Source organism: Hesperophylax consimilis, chromosome 2 (assembly GCF_061612785.1).
Source record: "Hesperophylax consimilis isolate HC1 chromosome 2, BYU_Hcon_1.0, whole genome shotgun sequence".
Taxonomy (NCBI): domain Eukaryota; kingdom Metazoa; phylum Arthropoda; class Insecta; order Trichoptera; family Limnephilidae; genus Hesperophylax; species Hesperophylax consimilis.
Window position 1 is genome coordinate 24,422,002 of NC_142837.1, and position 21,752 is coordinate 24,443,753.

The window sequence follows — 21,752 nt, forward strand, 5'->3', positions numbered from 1 at the left end:
AAACTTATTTTTCCACATACCCCATTCTAAGCTTCGCGCGTAATAAAGGCAATTAAAATAATAATATTAATTTATTACCCATTTATTGGCTTCACGTAACAAGCTGTACATAAAAATGGTTTAGTTCATTGTCATTTTGACCATTTTGCCAACAACACTGCATTACCTATTTGTATCAATTCATTTAGCTTTCATGAGATTATCCTACCAATATTTACAAGTAGGAACACAATTTTAATCGATTTTTATGTAACACATTTTTTATCATAAACTTTTCCTTCAATCGGGACATAGTAGACTCGTATCTAGAACCCAAAGATATATACTCGTATAAGAACACTAGAAGTGCCTTGTGGGCGTATTTTGTGAAGCAAAAATTTGCCTAAATGAGGCTTAAATTTAAGATGCAAAATTCAAATGGGATGCAGATATGCAATGTCATGCGAGTGTAATTGAGCCAGAGCGCTGTGCTAATGGGTTTAATGGATCATTTTTTTGCATTTAAAGTTGTATGGAAGGCACTTCTATTGTTCTTCTTTATTCTACGCTAAAACCAAACTAATTCCATTTAAAAAAACTAAACGTTAGTTTTTTTTAATATATTGTGCTTTACTTAAGGTTATTATATACAACGTTTAGTTATGCTTTGTGATTGGAGGAGCGTGGAGGGGAAGGAGAAATAAACGGTTGAGAAGAACCAAGATATTCTGATCTGGTCACCAAACATGGCTAAAGCCATTTTAAGGGACCCTCGACATTACAATTCTGAATGGTGGTCTTTAACCAGGTGTTCAAGTGTTAGTATCTAAAACTCGTTGTTTATTTTATTTATTACTTACTTATTTATATTAAAATGTTATTTTTCGTAACTTTATTTATTTTATTTGAATGTTTGTCGTAAGATTTTCATTTATTTTTATTAGGTTCCAAACTCGTCACCTCTGGGCCGTCTTATAATTATATACCTATGGGGTATTTCACCAACCTCTTGATAGCTTATCCATATATTTACCATTATTACATAACATGTTATATTTACGATTTATTTATTTTTTAATATACTCCGAATATACTATTCTGTACTCAAACCATGAATAGTAGCTATATATCGGATAGTTTTCTACCTATTGCGAGAATTTATTTGTGTATTTATTAATATACGTTTTCCTATAGATAAACTAACAAGAGGATAGTATATAAATGTAAAATATAAAGTTGGGATAATTTCAAATTTCAATTCTGTGTCACGTGACCCTCGATAGGTAGAATATAATTTTAATACGAATCTAATAATTCTTTTCAATATTCCATTTACAGATATCAAAAAATTGTTTGATCGATTTGTTTGTTTTCCATTTCAAAAATATCAATTTTGAACCAAACATTTCTACTTAATTCGTAATTCATGTATTCGACACTTCAATTCAATTCTGTATGTATACATCAATTTCATTTCATAATTACTTGAGCCTGACACACACAAGCGAACGTATTATAATGAAATATAATTATGATGAAATTTTACAGAGTTAATACCATTACCGTACATTTAATATTGTTCGGAAAATATGCTTTTAAACTTCGCTGATGCTTAATGGGTGCATTCGTCGATATTTTCAATAATTTTCAAAAATGAATCCGATGAACTTATGAATGGACAATTTGAATCCAGCCACAATCAATAACACACCTAACATAGATGGCGATAAGGCTTAAATTCCGGCTTAACACCATCCATCTGTTTTGATTTATGCAAGAAAAAAACATGGCCAAACAGTACCTTTTGTTTTATTTTATGGATGTTCTGGCATACATATTTAATTTTTTTCAGGTCATTTTATAAATAACTTGATTCGCCACATTATACAACAAAATCATAACCAAAAATGGGTTCGTATTTCAAAGGCCAGAATTTATTCTACTCGCAGTATTTAATTAAAGCATCTGAAACATTTCTAGGCGATAAAATTTTCAAACCGAAAACACATGATTTTGATTTACATCTATTTTCGATTTTCGACCTAGTTGCACCATTTCTTGGGCCGGCGAAGATGGAACATTCCTCCCCCGGGACTGGCTCTTAAACTGCTGTCAACTTTCAAAGGTTCTTTTAAAACTTATAAAAATGATTTGACTTGATCTTCCTCCCAAGGGACTGGAGTCAACACCGCTAACACCTAAGCCGAATCCTCATTGTATTATACCGACACTCATTTTGTTTGTTAAAAATAAATTTGCTAAAATTGTTGTTAAAAATATACATAATGTCATTCAATTCCAGATAAATGCGTGTGTGCCATGAGTGCAATTAAAAGATGATAAAATGCATTTTCATTAACAGCGTGTCTTTCTGCTGAGTCTCAGCTCGGGTTTAATTCGGCAAGTGGGTTGTTTCCATTTTCAAGATTCCATCGCATTTATTCATTCAATCCAGAAAACAAAATCAAAATTCGGCAATTTCAAAGATGTTTAAGAAAAAGCATTGTCGAAATGAATCCAAATTTAAACCTAATTTCTAAACGTCGCTAGGCTCTCAGCATCTTTGGAAGTTTGCGGGGTAAGAGGGAACTGCAGACGTGTGTTCCAAACTAAATAAAAAAAAACTTTTTAACCTTTCTAAATTCCTTTTAAAAATATTTTTCCTGTGTCTACCTTTTATACATAAATATACATTCATTTTTACGGTTTAATTTTTAGGACCATTTCTAAAAGTGGAATTAATGTTACCTACCTACACGTGGAGTTAAATATAAAATGATAAAAAAATTTAAATCAAATAATTCATCATAATCCAATGATTTTTTACTGCTTATAGAAAAAAAAGGAGAATTCATCATCTCCTGAAATTTCGTGGAAAGCGTGAATCCCATAATCTTAATATATAAAAATCACGTGTCATTCATTGTGTTCGTAGACGCTTATTTCTGAAACCGCCTAACCGATTTCAATTAAACTTTGTGAATGTGTGTAGTTGGTTCTGACTCGAAATGTAAAATAGTTATGGACACGATAAATGGTGCTGTTGTCGAGATCTAAAAATAAATAAAAAATTTCAAAAATACACAAAACCACAAATTTTAACTTCCCTACAGAAAGAAGTCTGTGGCACTAATCTTGACATATAAAAATTCAGCCTGTTTATGTTTGTGCTCGCAAAACTCGCGTAGTCGACTGATGTCGCTGGAAATTTCAAAATTTATTGTTATTAGTATCAGAAGTGTTTAAAGATGTTTAAATAGTAGAATAAGTTAGGGACGCCCGAGGAATACTTAACGCAATAACTCTGCACCGTAATGAGATACGGATTCAAATTAAAGTCGATGTAATGTAGTTTTTAACAGTAACAATGTGGTATACAGTATCGAATGATGTGTAACAGGTTTTATTAGATAATAATAACATCGCCTGCGTCATTCAAAACCACATGTACAATCTCAACCAGCAGTTGTAACATGTATGGATAACCATCATCGGGATTGCTACGAAAATGAAATAAAAGAGAAAAGAATTTCAATATTACATTTAATTCAAAATCGCATAGAGCTAGAAATCTTTCTTACAAAAAAATTAGATTAAGTCTCAGGGGTGTGCGGCAAAACGAAGTATTGTTCGCACGGATGGAATTTATATTGGTAGCAAAAAGTTTTGAGTGTGACATTGTGTAAAGACATTAAATATCTGACCTGTTTCACGAGTATAAGGCGCCATGCAACTCTTAGGAAAGTATTTCAAATTTAGAATGGGATCAACCTGATGACCAGTGAATAATATTATGTAGCTGATTGCGTCATCGCGTCATCCGGAGATCTGTCGACTGGAGCGCTCGCTCGTATCCATCCTGTAGACGCGACCACACCGCCTGGCTGCCCGTTTGGTACTGGCGTTCGGCAATCATGACTCGAGCTTCCTTCTAGAACGGCCCATAGAGCACTTGTCCCATAGACTACATAGAAGTCTTGTAAGAAGTTGATTATTAGTGGCAGGGCAAAAGTGAACTGCTACAGGTGGATGATGTTGGAGGCGCCCGAGAGACATTAAGACATTAGCAATAACGAAAGATTACGGGGATCTAATAGTAAATAAAGTGTACACAGTACATGTACACTCTTGACAAAATGTAAATGTAATATCCTATTTTATAAAATATTTAATGAAGGCCTGCCAATGTTCTTTATGTATTGACGATTATTGGCATACATAATAATGTATGCCAATAAACGTCAACAAACAATAGATACTTCCATGAATAGAAATAGACATGGACGTACTGTACACTGTACATGAAGAGCGTGCAGTGACATATTATTTTACCAGACAAAGGGGGCTCAGTCGGCGGTTTGCTGTCATTTTATTATTCCTCTTCACTTTGTGTGGAACTTCATCCTTTGTAAGGAATAAATTGGAGGTGGAATTAAAATAATACTATGCATAAGCCCGGGTGAACGTAAAACCAAATAAAAAATAAATAAATAAAAAATCATTTTTCCATATTTTAAAAATTACGACTACGCTGAAAAATATTCTGTCTAACGCACAAAAATAACAGACTAAATCGTGAAAATTTGAAAAATACAAGACCTGCATTATTTTCTTTTTATAAACACAAACGTAAGAATCAAGAACAACTTGACAGTTGGTCGTAGATGGAACTGTGCGGTTTCTATTTTTATATATCATTAGCCATATTATTTTGTTAATGTCCCTTAATATTATTATAAAATTATATTATATTAAACTGTACAACTAAATTAAAACTGCAATGGCACTACTTCTTTTCCTATAAATTCTCAACTGAGATGAGCAGAATTGTTTAAATAAAACAAATAGCTTGTACACAACCTTCAACCACAGTGTTCTTGTAAAATCAATGATGAATAAATTAATATATAAACCAAAAAATAATTGAGGTATTTACACAAGAAATCAAATCACGGGCAAAGCCGAGTAAGTAAAACTACCAAAAATATATATATTTTATATAACTTAGTGATTAAAACCTATAATTGTATTATTTAGTCACTGAAAATAATATTAGTTTGGGTTCAATTCCTAGATTCAATTTTTCATTTGAGAATCGCTAAAATTATCTCGAATGATTAAATAATAATGTCAGTTAAATCATTATCCGTTCTAGTCAGCGACAAGACGTACACAATGTTGCTTAAATGCCCTTTCTCGGCTTTCCTCCGGTTAATTCGTATTCCTTCCTCGTTCGTTCCGGCTCCTTCTCCTCCCTAACGATATCACTCGTTTTCTACTCTACCAACGAGGCCTTATCCCGCATAATAAGTTCAAATCTTTGATTAATGACAACTATTCACATCAATACACCGAAACGAATGTAATGCCGACTAAATATTGAAACTAGTATTGATTACTTTGGCAAACTGTTGAATGTTAATGATGATTATTTCATTTTGAATACATTTGAATAAGTAACACGAACCAGTTATTGAATTAGTTTTATATACATTTTCTTTGAAATTTATAATTAGTCGTTGATTTTTACTGAGCATAATCTAACTACAGTAAATATGTTTTCAGTAACTTTCTAATTGCAGCTTTTCCAACTGCACGGTTACAGGCAATATTGTAACGAATACTGAACGGATTGACTTAAAAAGTAAAATGGGAGAAAGTTCGGGAAATGCTATATTCAGACTTTGTTAGTAAACATTACTAAACCAATTTGTTTTTTCACGGTATATATTTTATATCTTTAACGAGAGTAGATATTAAGTATAGTTATAATTAATGAAACTATAATTATATAATTTTATAAAAATCCCTACATAAGTATGTACTCCAACTAGATGCTGATTAACAAATTTATCATTTATTATTATTATTTATTATTTTGTATCTTTTTCACAATGTCATTTAATGTAATGAAATATTTTATGTATCAAAAAATATGTAAATATTAATTCATGTAAGTATCAAATACGTCTGTCTCGACACAGGTTTATCCTAGTGAGACAGACATCGAAAAAAAACCTGTAAAAAAACTTTATATTGATAATAAAAAATAAAAAAATAAATAAAAATAAAATAAATTTGACTGATGAAAACAGACATTTTTTTACAATTTTTTTTTGTTCAGTTAAAAAATTAGAATTATTTCCCTCCTATTAGATTAATCACTTGAAACTTAGGCTTTTGGGGAGACCCTCTTCACGGCATCCTTAAAAACGACTTAAGCCATGAGAGAAACCTCTAGGCCTCCTGTGTAGTGTTGATTAAAATAATAAGTTGTTGTTCTCTACCAAAATGTATTATAATGCAATATATCAATATTTAGATCTCCTGGAGTTCTTCCACAGTGTTGCATAGAATCCGAATAGTTGTGCTATTTACGTTATTATATTAAAATACTTATGCGAGTTAGTAATGTACACCATTTTATGTAAAGAACAGACATGTGGGTAGAACAAATACAGTCTACTGTGGTTTTTGCTATGAATGCAATCTTATTCACAGTCTCGAATAGTTGGACCTGAAATCCTAAGTAAACTATTCATCAATCCCTTAGAGAGTAAATCCCATGTCCTGTCCAAATCGGCGGGTCCTCGTGAATTATACAATATTATGGAGATCGGAGCCGCTGGCTTTTGGTCTTCAGATATCTGAACAACCTCCGCCTTCCCTGTCACAACCCCTAAAACAGCCTCCTACAACCCTCGAGCGAACACGTGTCAGCGAGGGTGGAAATAAAACCATTCTCAACTAAATATTTCAGGTTGATTGACAAGTAAAGTTCTCGCATCTCTGAAGCGAACTCTGTAATCTTCTTGACTCACCATATTGTTCAGATAGACACGTTTCTTTGCGAGTCGAGCAGTAAAGGAAATGAGGCTTAACGCTGAGACAAGTACACGACAAGGAGAATCCCAAGGTAAATGAAAAAATAATCCAAAGTACATGTTTCTATAGGAACTTTACAAAATATTCATGTTCATTGTTGCTTCTGCGGGTTTAAAAATAAATACATTTTAATTTTGCGCCATGCGTGCTTGCTCACTAAAAACTTTATTTTTCAGAAACATACGCGAAGATCCCACTATCCATGTATTTTACCGATTATGAGATAATATTTTGTTTAAAGTGTACTTCAAAATATCAGAGTGCTTTGGATTTTAAAATGATCTCCTTTATTATGTACAGCAGGGAATAGTAATTTTAGCAACAGAGAAGAAATCCTATCCCTCGAGAACGATGGGCTTGGTGATTAAATTTGCACTATATTTTTTGTTTTGTGAAATATCCAGGTCAATGAACTGTTTTTAGCTCGCTACTTTATTGCTGTCGTAGATTATAGAACTATGAAGTATCTATCCACTCAACTGAGAAAACGATACAAGACTTCATTACTGGCTTCACATTTTTCCAATTATGATTTAAGTTTTTCATAACATATTTAAGGACGGCCGTATTACGTATTAATTTATGCCTGATACTTCCATTATTTTTAACGCTTAAACTTTATTAAATAATTTATGTTCTTCTTTGAACGCGAAACATGATGGTACGTACCAACATTAAGAATTTAAAGGGAAAGTTCTTGCAACTCCTCAAATTTTGAAATTCCGTTTCTCATCAAATTTATTTCCGTTTCATTAATCTATCAGATATGCCATTTCGAGCAGAATTAAATTTACTTGTGAAAATGAGAAATTCTTATGACAAAGATAAAATTCTTAAATTTTTATGTTATGTATACTTTATTTGAAATTATAGTAACGCAAATATAATAGGTATTTAGTTAGCGCTTTCCTGTGCATGTGTGTGCACCTATGGGTTAATGACGTATTTCATTTTAATGAATTTTGGAAGTCAAATAATAGACAGGAGTGCCTAAAAAAGGAGAAAAAATAATATTTTCCTACCATAAATCAAATCAATCGTCGTTACGGTTCGGAAAAGCAGATTTCCACAAAAGAGGTTCTTTAACTCCAAAATTTACATCAATTTAATTTTTATGTGTTAAAACCTAGTAAGTATATCTGTATTTATGTATTATTATTGGCATTGAATACACTGCAATTTTGTCCGGAGCCATCAATTAAATCACGTGCAGAGATAAAATAAAATATGATTGTCTAATAACTGCATAATTCATTTTACTCTTATCTCTATTATTTACTATAAAACCAACTGATTGCGCCAATGATTGCCAATACAGATGCAAAGGCATCACATACAGTCATAAACATCCATTATTCCCGTATAAATAAATTAGTTAACATACACTTATACGCTGAATGCTGCATGTGTGGTAAAACCACGTAATATCGTGCATCGTGTAAGAAACGTGGAAATCCGCAAAGAATGCTTGGCTGATGTGAGGTTTGGACCAAGTTCATCTTCTCTGCCTACCCTTGCGGGGAAATGGCGTGATGAATAGTTATTTAACAATAATATTCAATACCCGGTGTCGCTAAATGATATTCAATATACTATACTTGTGCGCTCTACACGCTCTTCTGTCAAGATAAAGTAGATCAATGCTTGAAAAGACTACGTAATAATTACAATAACATGGTATCGAATGTGGTTTTTTTCTAAATAAATATAAAAAGGCCATAAAAGACTTTTTTTCTGACATATCATGAATAACTTATCTGATGTTGTTTGTGCTACGAATTTAGTTTGTTATATTATTATTTATTATTATTACACGCCCTAATGGGCTTTTACACACTTCAAAGATTAATAGTAGAGTATCACAGTTATTATAAATTCTACAAAATTAAAACAATAAAGGAAACATAATACAACGAAAAAAGAAAAAAATATTAAATGTTACAACAAAAGCATACAATAAAATAAGATACATTAGTAAAAATGATAAGAAGTCTCACATAAATAGATATTCAAAATAATAAAAAAATATATATATATTGCGGAAATTATAGATATCTATTTGTGTCTCGATATATAAAAGAATTGAAATAAACAATATTTATATTGATTATTTTTAAGATGAAATATATCTCCCAGACCAGAGTATTTATTTGCGAGACTGTGAAGTCTTGGAATCGGGGAATTTTGATAAGACAGTGTCCTGGTATTGTAAAAATAAAAGAGTAGTAAATTTCGGCAAGATCTTTTGGGTATGTGGATGCTGATTAATTGGAGTAACTCAGGACAGTCAATTTTGTAATGAAGTATTTTATGTAGTACTATTAAATCTGTGTTTTTTCTTCTTTCTGAAAGTTTTAATAGGGACAATTTATCTAGTAATTAGTTAAAATCAATGTTTTCTACAGGAATATGCAATTTATAGTTTATATACTTCAGAAACTTATGTTGGGTATGTATATTCTGTCTTGAGTGTATATCCTGTCTTTTTATAAGGTTTATTTTAATATTAACTGTTTTGTTAATTAAGGATTCACAGAAGGATGAAATCTATAATTTCTTGTAGGTATAATATGAAAAAGTTATGAAATTCAACTTTTAATTTCCCAAATATGAATAAATAAATGATACCTCATGTAGCAAAGACAAAAATATACATATATGTTATGTGATACCTGCTTGTCTCCGATGATTTTGATACAACATAGTGTTTCAAGAATCTTTATTTTCACTCATTCGTGTTCACCATCATTTTAAAACACATTTAGTTTTCACTATACAGGGTGTCTAACAACGAAAAATCAAAAATCAACAAACACACGTGGGGGTGATTTGAGTAGCTCTAACGGTGCTCTACCTCTGGCTTGACCTTATTTTCTGGGACACTCTGTATATTCCTTTTGAAAAGCCACGTAATTTTGTATTTCACTTTACGACGGAATAATTAATAAAATATATCTACATTATATATTATGTTAATCTAACACTATTTGAGTTTAGAGCAAACGTGTATTTGACGTAAAACTTTTAACTCTAATAAATAATATGTTTTAAATGTTTGCGTAATGATTTTATGTTCCAGCAATATTATAATTTTCCTAATCTTTATTCAAACCTTTCAATGGTTAATCCTTTTATAAAATGTAATGTTATATTTTTCTTTAATAAAATATAATGTGCTATCTGAATACTTTTGAAATGTATAATTGTATAAAAAAATATTTATGTTCATAGGCTCTTATCTAATTCATATGATTTTTTTCATGTTAATCCGAAGCGACCTTTGGGTCTTGAGGTAAAATATGAACTTTAATGCACCTTGCATTCGTTATTATTTATCGATTGTATATTTTCGTTTCATGATATGTTTGTTAATTGTACTTTTTCCGTATTAAATCTAATGCATTTAGCAAATCAAGAAGAAAATTGTTATATTTCACTAACGGCAGTGAAAATTTAACAATTATATTACTGTGCAATCAGATGGCAGAATTAAAATTATTCAGGGAATTTAAATCCATTACGCTGACCCGTTTTTTATGTTTATTTATTTGAAAGGAGAACAACAAAAAAAAATGGCACCAGTAATTTTTATTTTCCGCGTTCGCCTGATTGTGTCGATAGGTTTGATTACTCAAACTAATCTGATAATTACAAAATAGATATGATTAGTTATGGGTACCTATTTCGTCATCCGGAATGAATTGTATATGTATTTAATTATGTATATAATTATTTATATTGTCGACAGATTAAGTACATAAAACATGTCATTGTTTCAAACGTGTTTTTGTGTCACAAGTTTTCACAAAGATTATTTAAATTAATATTGATTCAAGATGCCTGCTATTTTCTTGTATGCATTACTTACTAACTATCAAACGTAGACGAAGAGAATTAAAAATCAGAAGACTTTGTCTTAACGATGTCCGAATAAATTTAAGTAAACTTTGTTATTAATTTGTGTTGCTTCATTATCAATTCATCATAGTTCACTATTTTGGTTATAGAATATTTGCAACACATTCTATAGTCGAAGATACTGTCAGTATCGCCCTGGTGTAACACCACCACTCACAATTGAAGTGTTGCTTGAAATGGCATTTGCCGTGTTTGGCGACGATTCGAATAGCCAGGTACTTCCCTAATTTCCTCTTCCCATTTCACTCCCTACTACCTTCAGCCTCACCACATCCCTCAATTGGGGATGCCATAGTCTCAATGGCTTCCTACAGTTAGGAGCAATAGGGCCTCTCGTGCGGTTGTCACATTTGAAAAACACAATATTTTCTTCCCTTGCATAAATACCTACATCTTCTCTCATATTTCTAACCTAACCAAAATCAACCGCCTTTTAAAGGTATCATTGCATATATGCGGTACAAGGTAGGTTAGTTTAGGTCAGGTTGGAATAACATAATTTATTTAAATTATTTTTTTCTTTAACATTTCAGGCCTTTTAACATTTCTGTACACTTCAACCAAACTCTAACCTTTCTTTAACCTCGCTCCTTTTCTCCCGATTATCCTTTCTAAACTACCTGTCAAAACCAGCACCTGGCCTTTTGTTTAGTACAATTTAAGAATATAAGAGCACAGTCAAATTTTCACAAAGAAAAATGATGATAAAAATTCACTCAAATTTCCTTGCAATATTATGTTGATTTAGTTATTCTATTTAACTATAGAAAGTACTTATTTCATTGTTAGTATTCACCAGATCTCAAAAATAATATAATACCTGTATTTACGAAGATAGGCAAAAAAAATTAGAGAACAGGTTTAAATTTATTTCTACACACCGATAGTATCGAGAGATTCAAAAGTTTTTCCAGCTAGTTTAGAACACCCGTTTATACTTCACACTCTGCTCTTACTTCATAAATGGCCAAATATACTGAGTGGGTAGCGTCGTTTATCAATTAAGTATGTTTAAATTTAGGATGGATTTTTTCACAGATTGTGTATTTGTACATTTCTTATCTGTGACGTCCTCATTAGTGTATCATGTATGCGCACAGTGAGTGTAATTGCATGGTTTATTTCTGGCAATTAGACTCCAATGTATGGTTGCACATATTCTCTGCAAAAATTTTTATATTTATTTTTAATTTAGTACTTTGAAAAATAGTTCAGAGTATATTTTTGTAATGTAGGTAAATCTCACTAATGTAGATCTCACATACCTAGGGTCCACATATATTCCAATTATCTTTTTACTGTTTTTGTGTTGTTTTTGTGAACACACCGATTGCCATCTGTAATGCACAGACGCAATATGGGCATGCTGAGTCTGATCTACAGGTATTATAATGGAGCCTGTTTTATGGAGCTAGCAGCGTTAATCCCCGGTGCACCGGCGCACGTGCGTAAAACTCGACGTACACTAGTGGAGCACCCGTTCACAGTTTATGTTGGTTTAATGAGAACGGGCCGCTTATTCTACTCGTTTTGTGCACCGAGTTACCGAGATATGTTTTTTCTCCTCCATATAATCCGGGCCTATTGAAGACACGCGTTAATAAATCCCTCCCTACAGTCCCCTATAAAGATATCAAATATGTTTTAAGACTTGTCAAATAAGCATATTTTAAGACTTCAACTAACAAACCAATAAATTGGTTGCTGAAATAGCTGCCTGTTTTATTACTTGTCGCAGTGCAGGTGCATTCCATGTGTAGTTATTAATTGTTTCTCGATAGAGTAAATACTCCAAGAATTGTATTATTGCAAGTTTCTCTGAAACAATGTAAAATAATTGGGAACATATTGAATAAACCTTAGTGTTTAATCACTGAATTGAGTCAGTAACCTGTTGGATGGATGACTGGAATGTTTGACGTTGAAGAACCTTCGTATCCTTAAGAAGGCAGACTAAGAAAGCTGTGGATAAAGTTCCCAAGATTAAGTTAAATTCCCGAGCATCAATTATTGATAAGCCAGGTCCTGAAACCGCACCTTGCGGTATTCCCAACAATGGGCCCTTCGCAGCAGCGGTGGCTGTAACCGCTACATGTGTGGTGACCCCAACATTGGAATTTACAATAACAAATGCTTTATTGAGTTACCGTTGATTATTCCTGGTGCGTCTGATGTAAACTAGGTATTTCTACCTCTAAATTCACAACAAGATAAAGGTTGAATGGTTATGGGACCGTATAAAAAAAATATTTGCAACAATTATTCATTTGTTAATACTTTAGAAACTTTTGCTGTTAAAAGTGATATTATTGCCACAAAAAATATTTATCTATTTCTTTGCACTACAAATACCTTTACATACAGAAAAAACATGTTTTTACAAACCAGAAATACAGAAAAATAAACCAAAAAAGGATTACAAAACAATTATATAGTGTAAACATACTAATATGACGAATACATTTTACCACTAAAATTTACAATTAGGCTATGGGAAACAAATGTTTCCTAGTAACTATTTTCAAAAAATATGTGAAATGCTTCTTTGTAAGTTCTTTCGGTGCCGTTAAAAATATCTGCTACCTCTGCAAATTGGTTATCTAAGTTGTGCATGCGTGGTAAAAAGGAGTTTATAAACAAATTTGGTTTGACATAATCGTTGCAGTGAAGGATATTTTTAGTACATGTGACTATTAGGAACATGAAATTAAATAAACAATAATGCAGGGCTGTCAATAAGGGAATTAACGAATTTAAAAACATATAAAGTTAAAGTTTTTTTTTATTCAAGTGAAAACTACATTTTCACTTATTTACCTAGAAATAACTAAAATAAATATATTTTTTTAAATCAACATTACACACAAATACATAGTATAAAAACCTTATTCACTTTCAGTGTTTTTCTGACTGAGCATAAAAATAAACAATTTTTTTTTTTAAATGTATCTGCCCTTTTTTACTTTTTAATGTTCTCTGGAAGGCAATTATATGTTTTGACAGCTTGCCATATGTGTGTATGGTGTTTAAATGTATGTTATCGTGTTGCCGTGAAAAGTGTGTGTACGTTTTAATGAATTCTATATTTGTATGTATGAGTTCATTATTTATTTTGTATATAAGTAGACATGTATTATATTATTAAACTTCTAATGTTAACAGTTTTGTTTCCATATATAACTTTTTGTGTATGTTCTGGGTTTGAAGTGAAATAGCTTTTTGATTTCTTTGTTTTGTGTTACCTGTAGTTCATTTATGTATGTTTCATATGCATTTCCCCAGATTTCAATCAAGTATTTTAAATTTGAATGTACGAAGCTTCCTTTACATAATATACCTTTTTTTAATTTTAATTGGTAACAGATATGATAACCGGCTAAATACGCTAATTAAGGGGATGATTTTATCTTGAAAATACTCTTTAAATGTTAAGTGTTTATCAATGCACAGCCCAAGATATTTCTCCTGTATCAGGATTTGCAGGTTATTTTCAGTTTTTAAGGGTACATGAGGAGGAATGATTTTACGGGTAACTTAAATGACATAAGATACCAATCTTCGGTCTGACAGATTTGTTCATTTTATATATTTTTTAGACAATTATGGTCTATATTTTCGATAAAACTAAATGATTCAATATAATCTTTTTTTTATTTTTTTTTATTGTACGACAGACAGGTAAGTCCAATTATGGTACAATTTTATTAAAACTAACAATACATGTACTGTAATGTTTTCCCCGTCCCCCCTATTTTCTTACTAACGGATTAATATTTTGCTCGTTTGATTTGCATCTTCTCGCGGTTTATCAACCCTTCAATCTTAACGAATTAATATGTCACGTTGTGTCAATTTTTTTGTTTCGACAGGGATTAATTCATTGAAGGATCCTGTTAATTGGTTGTGGTAACTTTGGTTCTTTTTAGATGAGGCGTGTTACATTCTGTATGGTTTGAAAATAAGACAATGACCGACTACCCTGATTTTAACTACCTTTTCCTACCTTGTTTGCTCGCCCAAACGTTTCCGGTTGCTGCAGTTGATAATGTGCTAATATAATGAGACAATTAATTACAAATTAAGTACATAAAATTCACTATAGACAATTCAATTCAAGATGCACAAGATTCTAAGTTAATGATTTGACTATGGATTGTTAGTTTTGTGAGTTATTTCTATGAGTAGGTATTTTCGGGAATAGCTAGAGACAAAACATGTGTTGCTTTCGATTGGTCTCCGTCCAAATCCCACCCATCAACGTGACCAGCTCGAGAGCAGCCAAGTTGATGGTCCAATCCCAACACCTCCAGAAATGAATTGAATATCGCTCAGCGACAGATGAAATAATGACATGTTTTGCCTCCTGCCGGAGGGTGATGAAGGTGGAATGTGGGTCCTTGGTGGTAACTGTTGATGTTGATGTTGATGATGAATGATGAAGATTCATCTTATACCGTTAGGTACAAGGAGCTGCTCTGGTCCGGTGGCATGATAGCCTGGTGTCAGGAACCATATGGGTCACGTGGGTAGCGCGAGGTTTAGGTCGCGTCAACCTCCCCCAAATCGATGATGAGTTGAGCTTCGCCAGCATGCCGAAAATTAGGAGTCCACTCTACTAACCTCAAACATAAACATATACTGAAGTGGTTTGCATCAGCAACGTCAGGAGTTCGGGAGTCCCGTGAACACCCCTCTGGTTTACGCTCGTAAAGATAATGATGAATTCAGCTTCAGTTTGTTCGACTTCGCCTCTGCAGTCACGCTACTCCAAATAGCTCCTGGCTCCAGTCTATACAGCTTCCCGTTCCAGTAGAGGTAATGACACATATTTATCATATGTACAATACAGAACATACTTCAAGTCTTTCGTCCACACTCAAAATAGTCATGTCAATATTTAATTTGAACGGGGCGTCCATCCGACATAACGAATGTTTCCTAGACGGGAGATTTTACCCCACTTCAAAGTCATGGTCATTCGCTCTATCGTTTGTTACCCTCCGTTCGCTTCAAATATCAGAGAATGGTAGAAATTGATATCCTCGACTTCCGGCGCTAAGGATCAGGGATACTGGAATCATCAGGTCGTGAATCTGAAATCATCCGATCTCCGTCAGCTCAAACGGTTTCAGTCGGAGTCAATTTCCAACCTAATTCTGGATGACTTCTCCTCCTATAGTGGGGTAAGTACTTATTGAATTTGACAGGAAGGATGTCAGAAAGCGCCGAAACAACTTCATATTCGTCACGATCCCTTCGTTCTGTCAGCGAGAAAATCCTCCTCACACGCCAGCCAAGAATAGCATAGCCCTTATCCGCTTTGTTCCTTCGTCTACCAGCTAACTCAAGTAGGAAAGCCCACTAGCAATTTTCGTTCCCTTCGATCTGAACTCAGTGATAGCGTCCTCTCACCAGCTGAAAATACTCGAAACAGAGGTCTATTCCGGGTGACTATCTAAGGCTGGTCCGCCAACACCTTCGACAGAAACCGGTGCTTTTTACGGGAATAACTCAACCACACCAATAGCAGGGGAGAAAGCCGGCGCTGCTATACTAAAATAGACGTTATATCGGTATCCAGGGTTATCGACTTTGCTAACACAAGAGTCCCTATTAGGCAAGCCAAATTACAAATTTCGTTCCCTTCGCTTTTGTCGCTTTGGTAAGATAGGACAGCCTACGGAAAATTCGTATACTTCGTCCCCGTCAAACCTATGAAAAATTAAAATCTCGCTTGACAGAATAGGAATGCCAGACAGGTGAATTCTCCCGGCGGCTAGCTTCAACCCGCTGCGTTATCCCGAACTTGAATGAATTAAAATTATATGCTAACAGAGAAACCCCTGTGATAACTACAATAGACCGCAGCCTTCACTAAGTTCGTAAAACGGACTTGGAAGTAGATATTAGTGGTACGTAGGTATACGCACGTGGCTCTAATATTTGAAGTAATGGTGCACTCGCTGTACATGGCTAAGTGAGAGTGATGGTCGATAAAGTTATATTTAATTAAATATATCTTATGCATTCCGTATAACTTAATCGTTAAATATTATTACTGGAGAATTTTTAAATCATTTTAAAATGCAGAAAAAAAATTGTCTAACTCATAAACAATGTCTATTGTCGAATGATCTTAAGCGGCTTCAGGGTAACCGCTCTTAGTCCTTTTGTAATCGCCAAGACCCGGTCACTTCAACGCATTAGGTGATTTATGGCCTCCCTTGCTAACAGGTACCTATAGTGCTCATGTTGAATACCCTTACTTCAAAATACAATTGGATTATTTGGTTTACATTAAGGAAATAAGTGTTAATAATTAGATTATAATAGACTTACCGATACATCTTAGTGTCAACAATCCAAATAATTATAAAAAACAAACACAGTCACATGCAGAAAAACTCATGCTGTTAGAAAACCGCACCTTCTACACTAAATGATTTTAGCCGTGTTCGCGTCCCGACGATTAATTCTTGTTGACGCGCTTCTTAGTTTTTACTAACTCGACTATCTTAAAACGCTGACCGATCCTGATTATTCCTGACCGTCTCCCAGACCTTGAAACTCTGACCCCCTTGACTTTATTTTCGTCTCCCAACGCTTTTAAACTGACTATCTTGAACCGCTTTTCCTAACCACCGACTATCGACTTCCTTCTTCCGTTCTTCAACGCTAACTGTCTATCCGCCCGCGCTCCTTAATCACGACTATCGACTTCCTCCTTCCGATCTTCAACGCTGACTGTCTATTCGCCCGCGCTCCTTAACCACGACTATCGACTTGCTTCTTCCGACCTTCAACGCTGACTGTCTATCCGCCCGCGCTCCTTAATCACGACTATCGACTTCCTCCTTCCGATCTTCAACGCTGACTGTCTATTCGCCCGCGCTCCTTAACCACGACTATCGACTTGCTTCTTCCGACCTTCAACGCTGACTGTCTATCCGCCCGCGCTCCTTAATCACGACTATCGACTTCCTCCTTCCGATCTTCAACGCTGACTGTCTATTCGCCCGCGCTCCTTAACCACGACTATCGACTTGCTTCTTCCGACCTTCAACGCTGACTGTCTATCCGCCCGCGCTCCTTAATCACGACTATCGACTTCCTCCTTCCGATCTTCAACGCTGACTGTCTATTCGCCCGCGCTCCTTAACCACGACTATCGACTTGCTTCTTCCGACCTTCAACGCTGACTGTCTATCCGCCCGCGCTCCTTAATCACGACTATCGACTTGCTTCTTCCGACCTTCAACGCTGACTGTCCCGACCGTCTCCCCGCGCCTTCAAATCCAGACTATCAAAACTGACTACCCGCCCGCGCTCCTTAACCACGACTATCGACTTGCTTCTTCCGACCTTCAACGCTAACTGTCTTGACCGTCTCCCCGCGCTTTCAAATCCAGACTCCCCCTCCCCAAACCAACCCCCCAAATCACCATATGCGATTTCTAATTTATGTTCTTTTGAATTCTGAATGCTTTTTGTTTTCAAAAGACAGAAGTGCACTAAAGGAACACATCAATTATGGCCCTAGAACCTGTCACATTAATTTTAAATCGTTTCAAAACCAATAAATTGTTACTTCTCCAGTAGAATGTCTAATTCTTCGTTCAAAGGATGAAACTTGACTACCCCCAGTCCAGTGGCGTGTTGGCCCACCAGCATTTTAGCTCGGCTTACTATTATCAACCACCATCACGGAGGTCTCTGCCGATACAGTGCATGTTCCTTTTTTTTTTTCTCTACCCTAATAAATCTAAACACTTGTTTTAAAATCAGTTGTCCAACATCTGGTAATCTCCTATGTCGTGAGACCAACTGAAAATTTCTTTCCCACCATAATTAAACTTCAAATAAAAATTTATCCCAGGGCGAGTCCATCACAGCTCCCTTCTGGAAAAATGATAGTGGGAGTAGATACGGAGATAAGCTATTGTCAGCTATTATTGTTCCATCAACTTAGCAGCAGAACACGTTTGAACTCGCCAATAATACTTTTTTTTTTTTCCAAACCTTCCTAGGTTTCACTTGCTCCCCACTACCCTGTTCTTGTTGCTAAAATTGTTAAAATTCCTAATCCCTTTTACTTTTTATTTTATTTATTTTTTTATATATATTTATCTTTTTTTCTACGAAAGATTTCCCAATCCGCCCCTGTCTCACTTGACGTTCTTATTTTTTTTTTTTTTTCTTGGCCGCACGCTATCAGTTAAACCTCTGGTAGGTCCGTTATGGGGCCCTTTTGTTAACTTTTTGTGTGTTCCTGCCGTTGTTAATTGTTTTATGACTGAGCATACAGTAACCGAGATCTTGAGAGTTATTTCGCATTTTTAAGCGTTGGGTAATTTGTTTAGATTTTTTTTAATTCATGTGAATAGGACTCCTTCTATATGAACAATCTATTAGTGTACCTATATGTTTTGCGGTAATTCAGTTCCGTCTAATTTGAGTGGATAATCTCTTTACCAATTTAATTGATAAATTATTTCTCGTAAAACCGTGTGCCTTATTTCCTATTCCTCCTTACAGGATGCCTGATAATAATAATTATTATTATTGAATAATTTATATAGCGCCGTTTTCGTGAAAAGCTAACTCAAGGAACCTAATATTGTAGTAGCTACTAATATTTTGATAAGAGTTTTGTTGAACAACTATGTCGTATTATAGGAAAAAGAAGTGTGGAGGGGGAGGGGAAGGGAAAAGGGGTAAACTATACAAATGAAATCTCTTTCAAACTACGCTGTCTTACATTAGCCAAACAATAACGGTGAATGGTGATCAGAACTCAAACATTGACCTCAGCGTGTCTTAGGCTATACTCTAATAGCTGGCGACCCACTTCTCAAAGGTACCGTGACCTACCAGAACCCACCACGCCTGAAGGAAAACGAATTGAGACTTCCCAACACTTCCAGATACTGTTCCAGCGTATTCACTTCTGTGAACCTACTTTACTGTCTCTAAATGGGGAAAGTAATTGCATCCCATATCACGATGCTTACGCGAAAATGTGTCATGTAAGTTTCGTCTGATGAAGCCCTCCTTCCACGTGCTGTCAGACCTACACTTCACCTCTTAGAATCTGTTGTAATTAAGCCAAGATTGCGTTGGCTTACATCAGGTTCCAGGTCGACGCCATTGGAGTATTTGATAGAACTTTAACGGGTTTATTCCTACGGAATATCGCGCGAACATCTCTTCCACATAACCTTGCAGGAACCTCGCAGGTCACCTTCAGCTAGACGCCTCCAACAGCGAATTACGCTCTTTTCATCCCAGAGTCACTCATGCCTTCTCACCCTGTCTGTCATTCCCTTTTTCATTGCATAAAACCGCGAAAGAGTGAAGCTTTCAGTATGCCGCGCTGATCCGCTCAGTTCACGCTGGCGTCTTCGTCCACGCGATAGCGCAGGAAAAAAAAACCATTTCTGCTTGCTAATATTTGTGTGATATTATTACAGCGAAACTATCTAATTCTCCAATTATGAAGTTTAATCGTTGGTCGAAAATCGGGACAGGGAAAGGTTTAGTAATGTTGATGACACTACCGAGGTAATTAATGTTGATTCGATGGGGAGTCTGAAAAGTATCAGGGAAACCCTAGGTATAAATATGTTTATATGTATACATATTTTTTTTTTTCACGAACCCTTTATTCATAATACGCAACTTTTATTGTTCACTGAATTTTTTCTAACATTTCAAGATAATATAAATCTGTTCCGTCGACCCACTTATAAATGGTCAAGTTCATAATAAGTGACGTAATAAGCTATTATTTGGTTTTGTCCCCCCCGGGAAGAGGCTCCGGTCTAGTAGTACAATACATCTTTGTTTAGATTTTACAACCGCCTTAACTTTCTCACCGTACGTATTATTGACTTTAAAATGTTTTGTTTAAATTGCACTCTCCCTTCAAAGTTGAACTTCAAAAAAAAACTGTTATCATAAGTGATTTTTTTTTGTTGTCCCTGGTTTTCTACCCCCAAAGTAACACGGGTATGTGCCTAGCATGGTGGTCGAAAAAATACTAAATGCATTTAATAAATAATTTCAATGAATAAGGAAACATAAAAAAAGGTTTTATCTGTTAATTCAGTCCTTATCGGAGGTTGGACATCAGCCTCTAGAATGAACTGGGCTTGTGTCTACTACTTGAAGAAACTATTTTCTCCCTCCACAATGTAATACCTTTAATAACTATGTCTTATCGGAGGTTGGATGACAATACAAAATTTTGTTTTACAATTTTATTTAAAATTTAAATAATCTAATTTATTCCCGACTGATAAATTCACGGATATTTTTATTACGGATATTTAGCATTTAAAGCAAATAAACTAATGCGCTGGTGTTAGGTCTACTACTGAAGGGACTATTTTCTCCCTCCACAATGTAATACCTTTACTCACTGTGTCCTATCGGAGGTTGGATAACATCATAAAATTTCGTTCGTATATTTTTATTTGGAATTTAAATAAACTGATTTTTACCCTACTGATAAATTCACGTATAGCTCAACTATTATTGTAGAAATTCACTACCTTCCGCAGTTTTGTATTTATAACACTGAACTGTTAGCCCTGGCTTTTAATATATTTTTTCCATTGTCTTGAACCAAACAGAATGTAAAACATTTTAATACCCCACCTCCTGGTCCAACGGCATCACTGTAATGTTTTCCCGTCCCCCCTTATTCTCGTTAACGGATTAATGTTTTCGTCACGTTTGTTTTGGCTCTTCTCGCGGTTTATCAACCCTTCAATCTTAACGAATTAATATGTCACGTTGTGTCAATTTTTTTGTTTCGACAGGGATTAATTCATTGAAGGATCCTGTTAATTGGTTGTGGTAACTTTGGTTCTTTTTAGATGAGGCGTGTTACATTCTGTATGGTTTGAAAATAAGACAATGACCGACTACCCTGATTTTAACTACCTTTTCCTACCTTGTTTGCTCGC

The 21,752-nt window shown here is 34.5% G+C and overlaps 1 protein-coding gene across 2 annotated transcripts in view; it reads left to right on the forward strand.

Annotated features, from left to right (window-relative positions):
- Nucleotides 1-21,752, forward strand: part of LOC149425811 (protein amalgam-like) — a 331,117-nt gene that overhangs the window by 246,945 nt on the left and 62,420 nt on the right. Inside the window, exon 6 of one of the 2 annotated variants that reach the window (XM_089641737.1) lies at nt 10,139-10,156. The exons of the other annotated variant lie outside the window; for it this stretch is intronic. Coding sequence (XP_089497863.1) covers nt 10,139-10,156 — 18 coding nt within the window. The remainder of the gene's footprint in view (nt 1-10,138; nt 10,157-21,752) is intronic. 2 annotated transcript variants of the gene reach the window in all.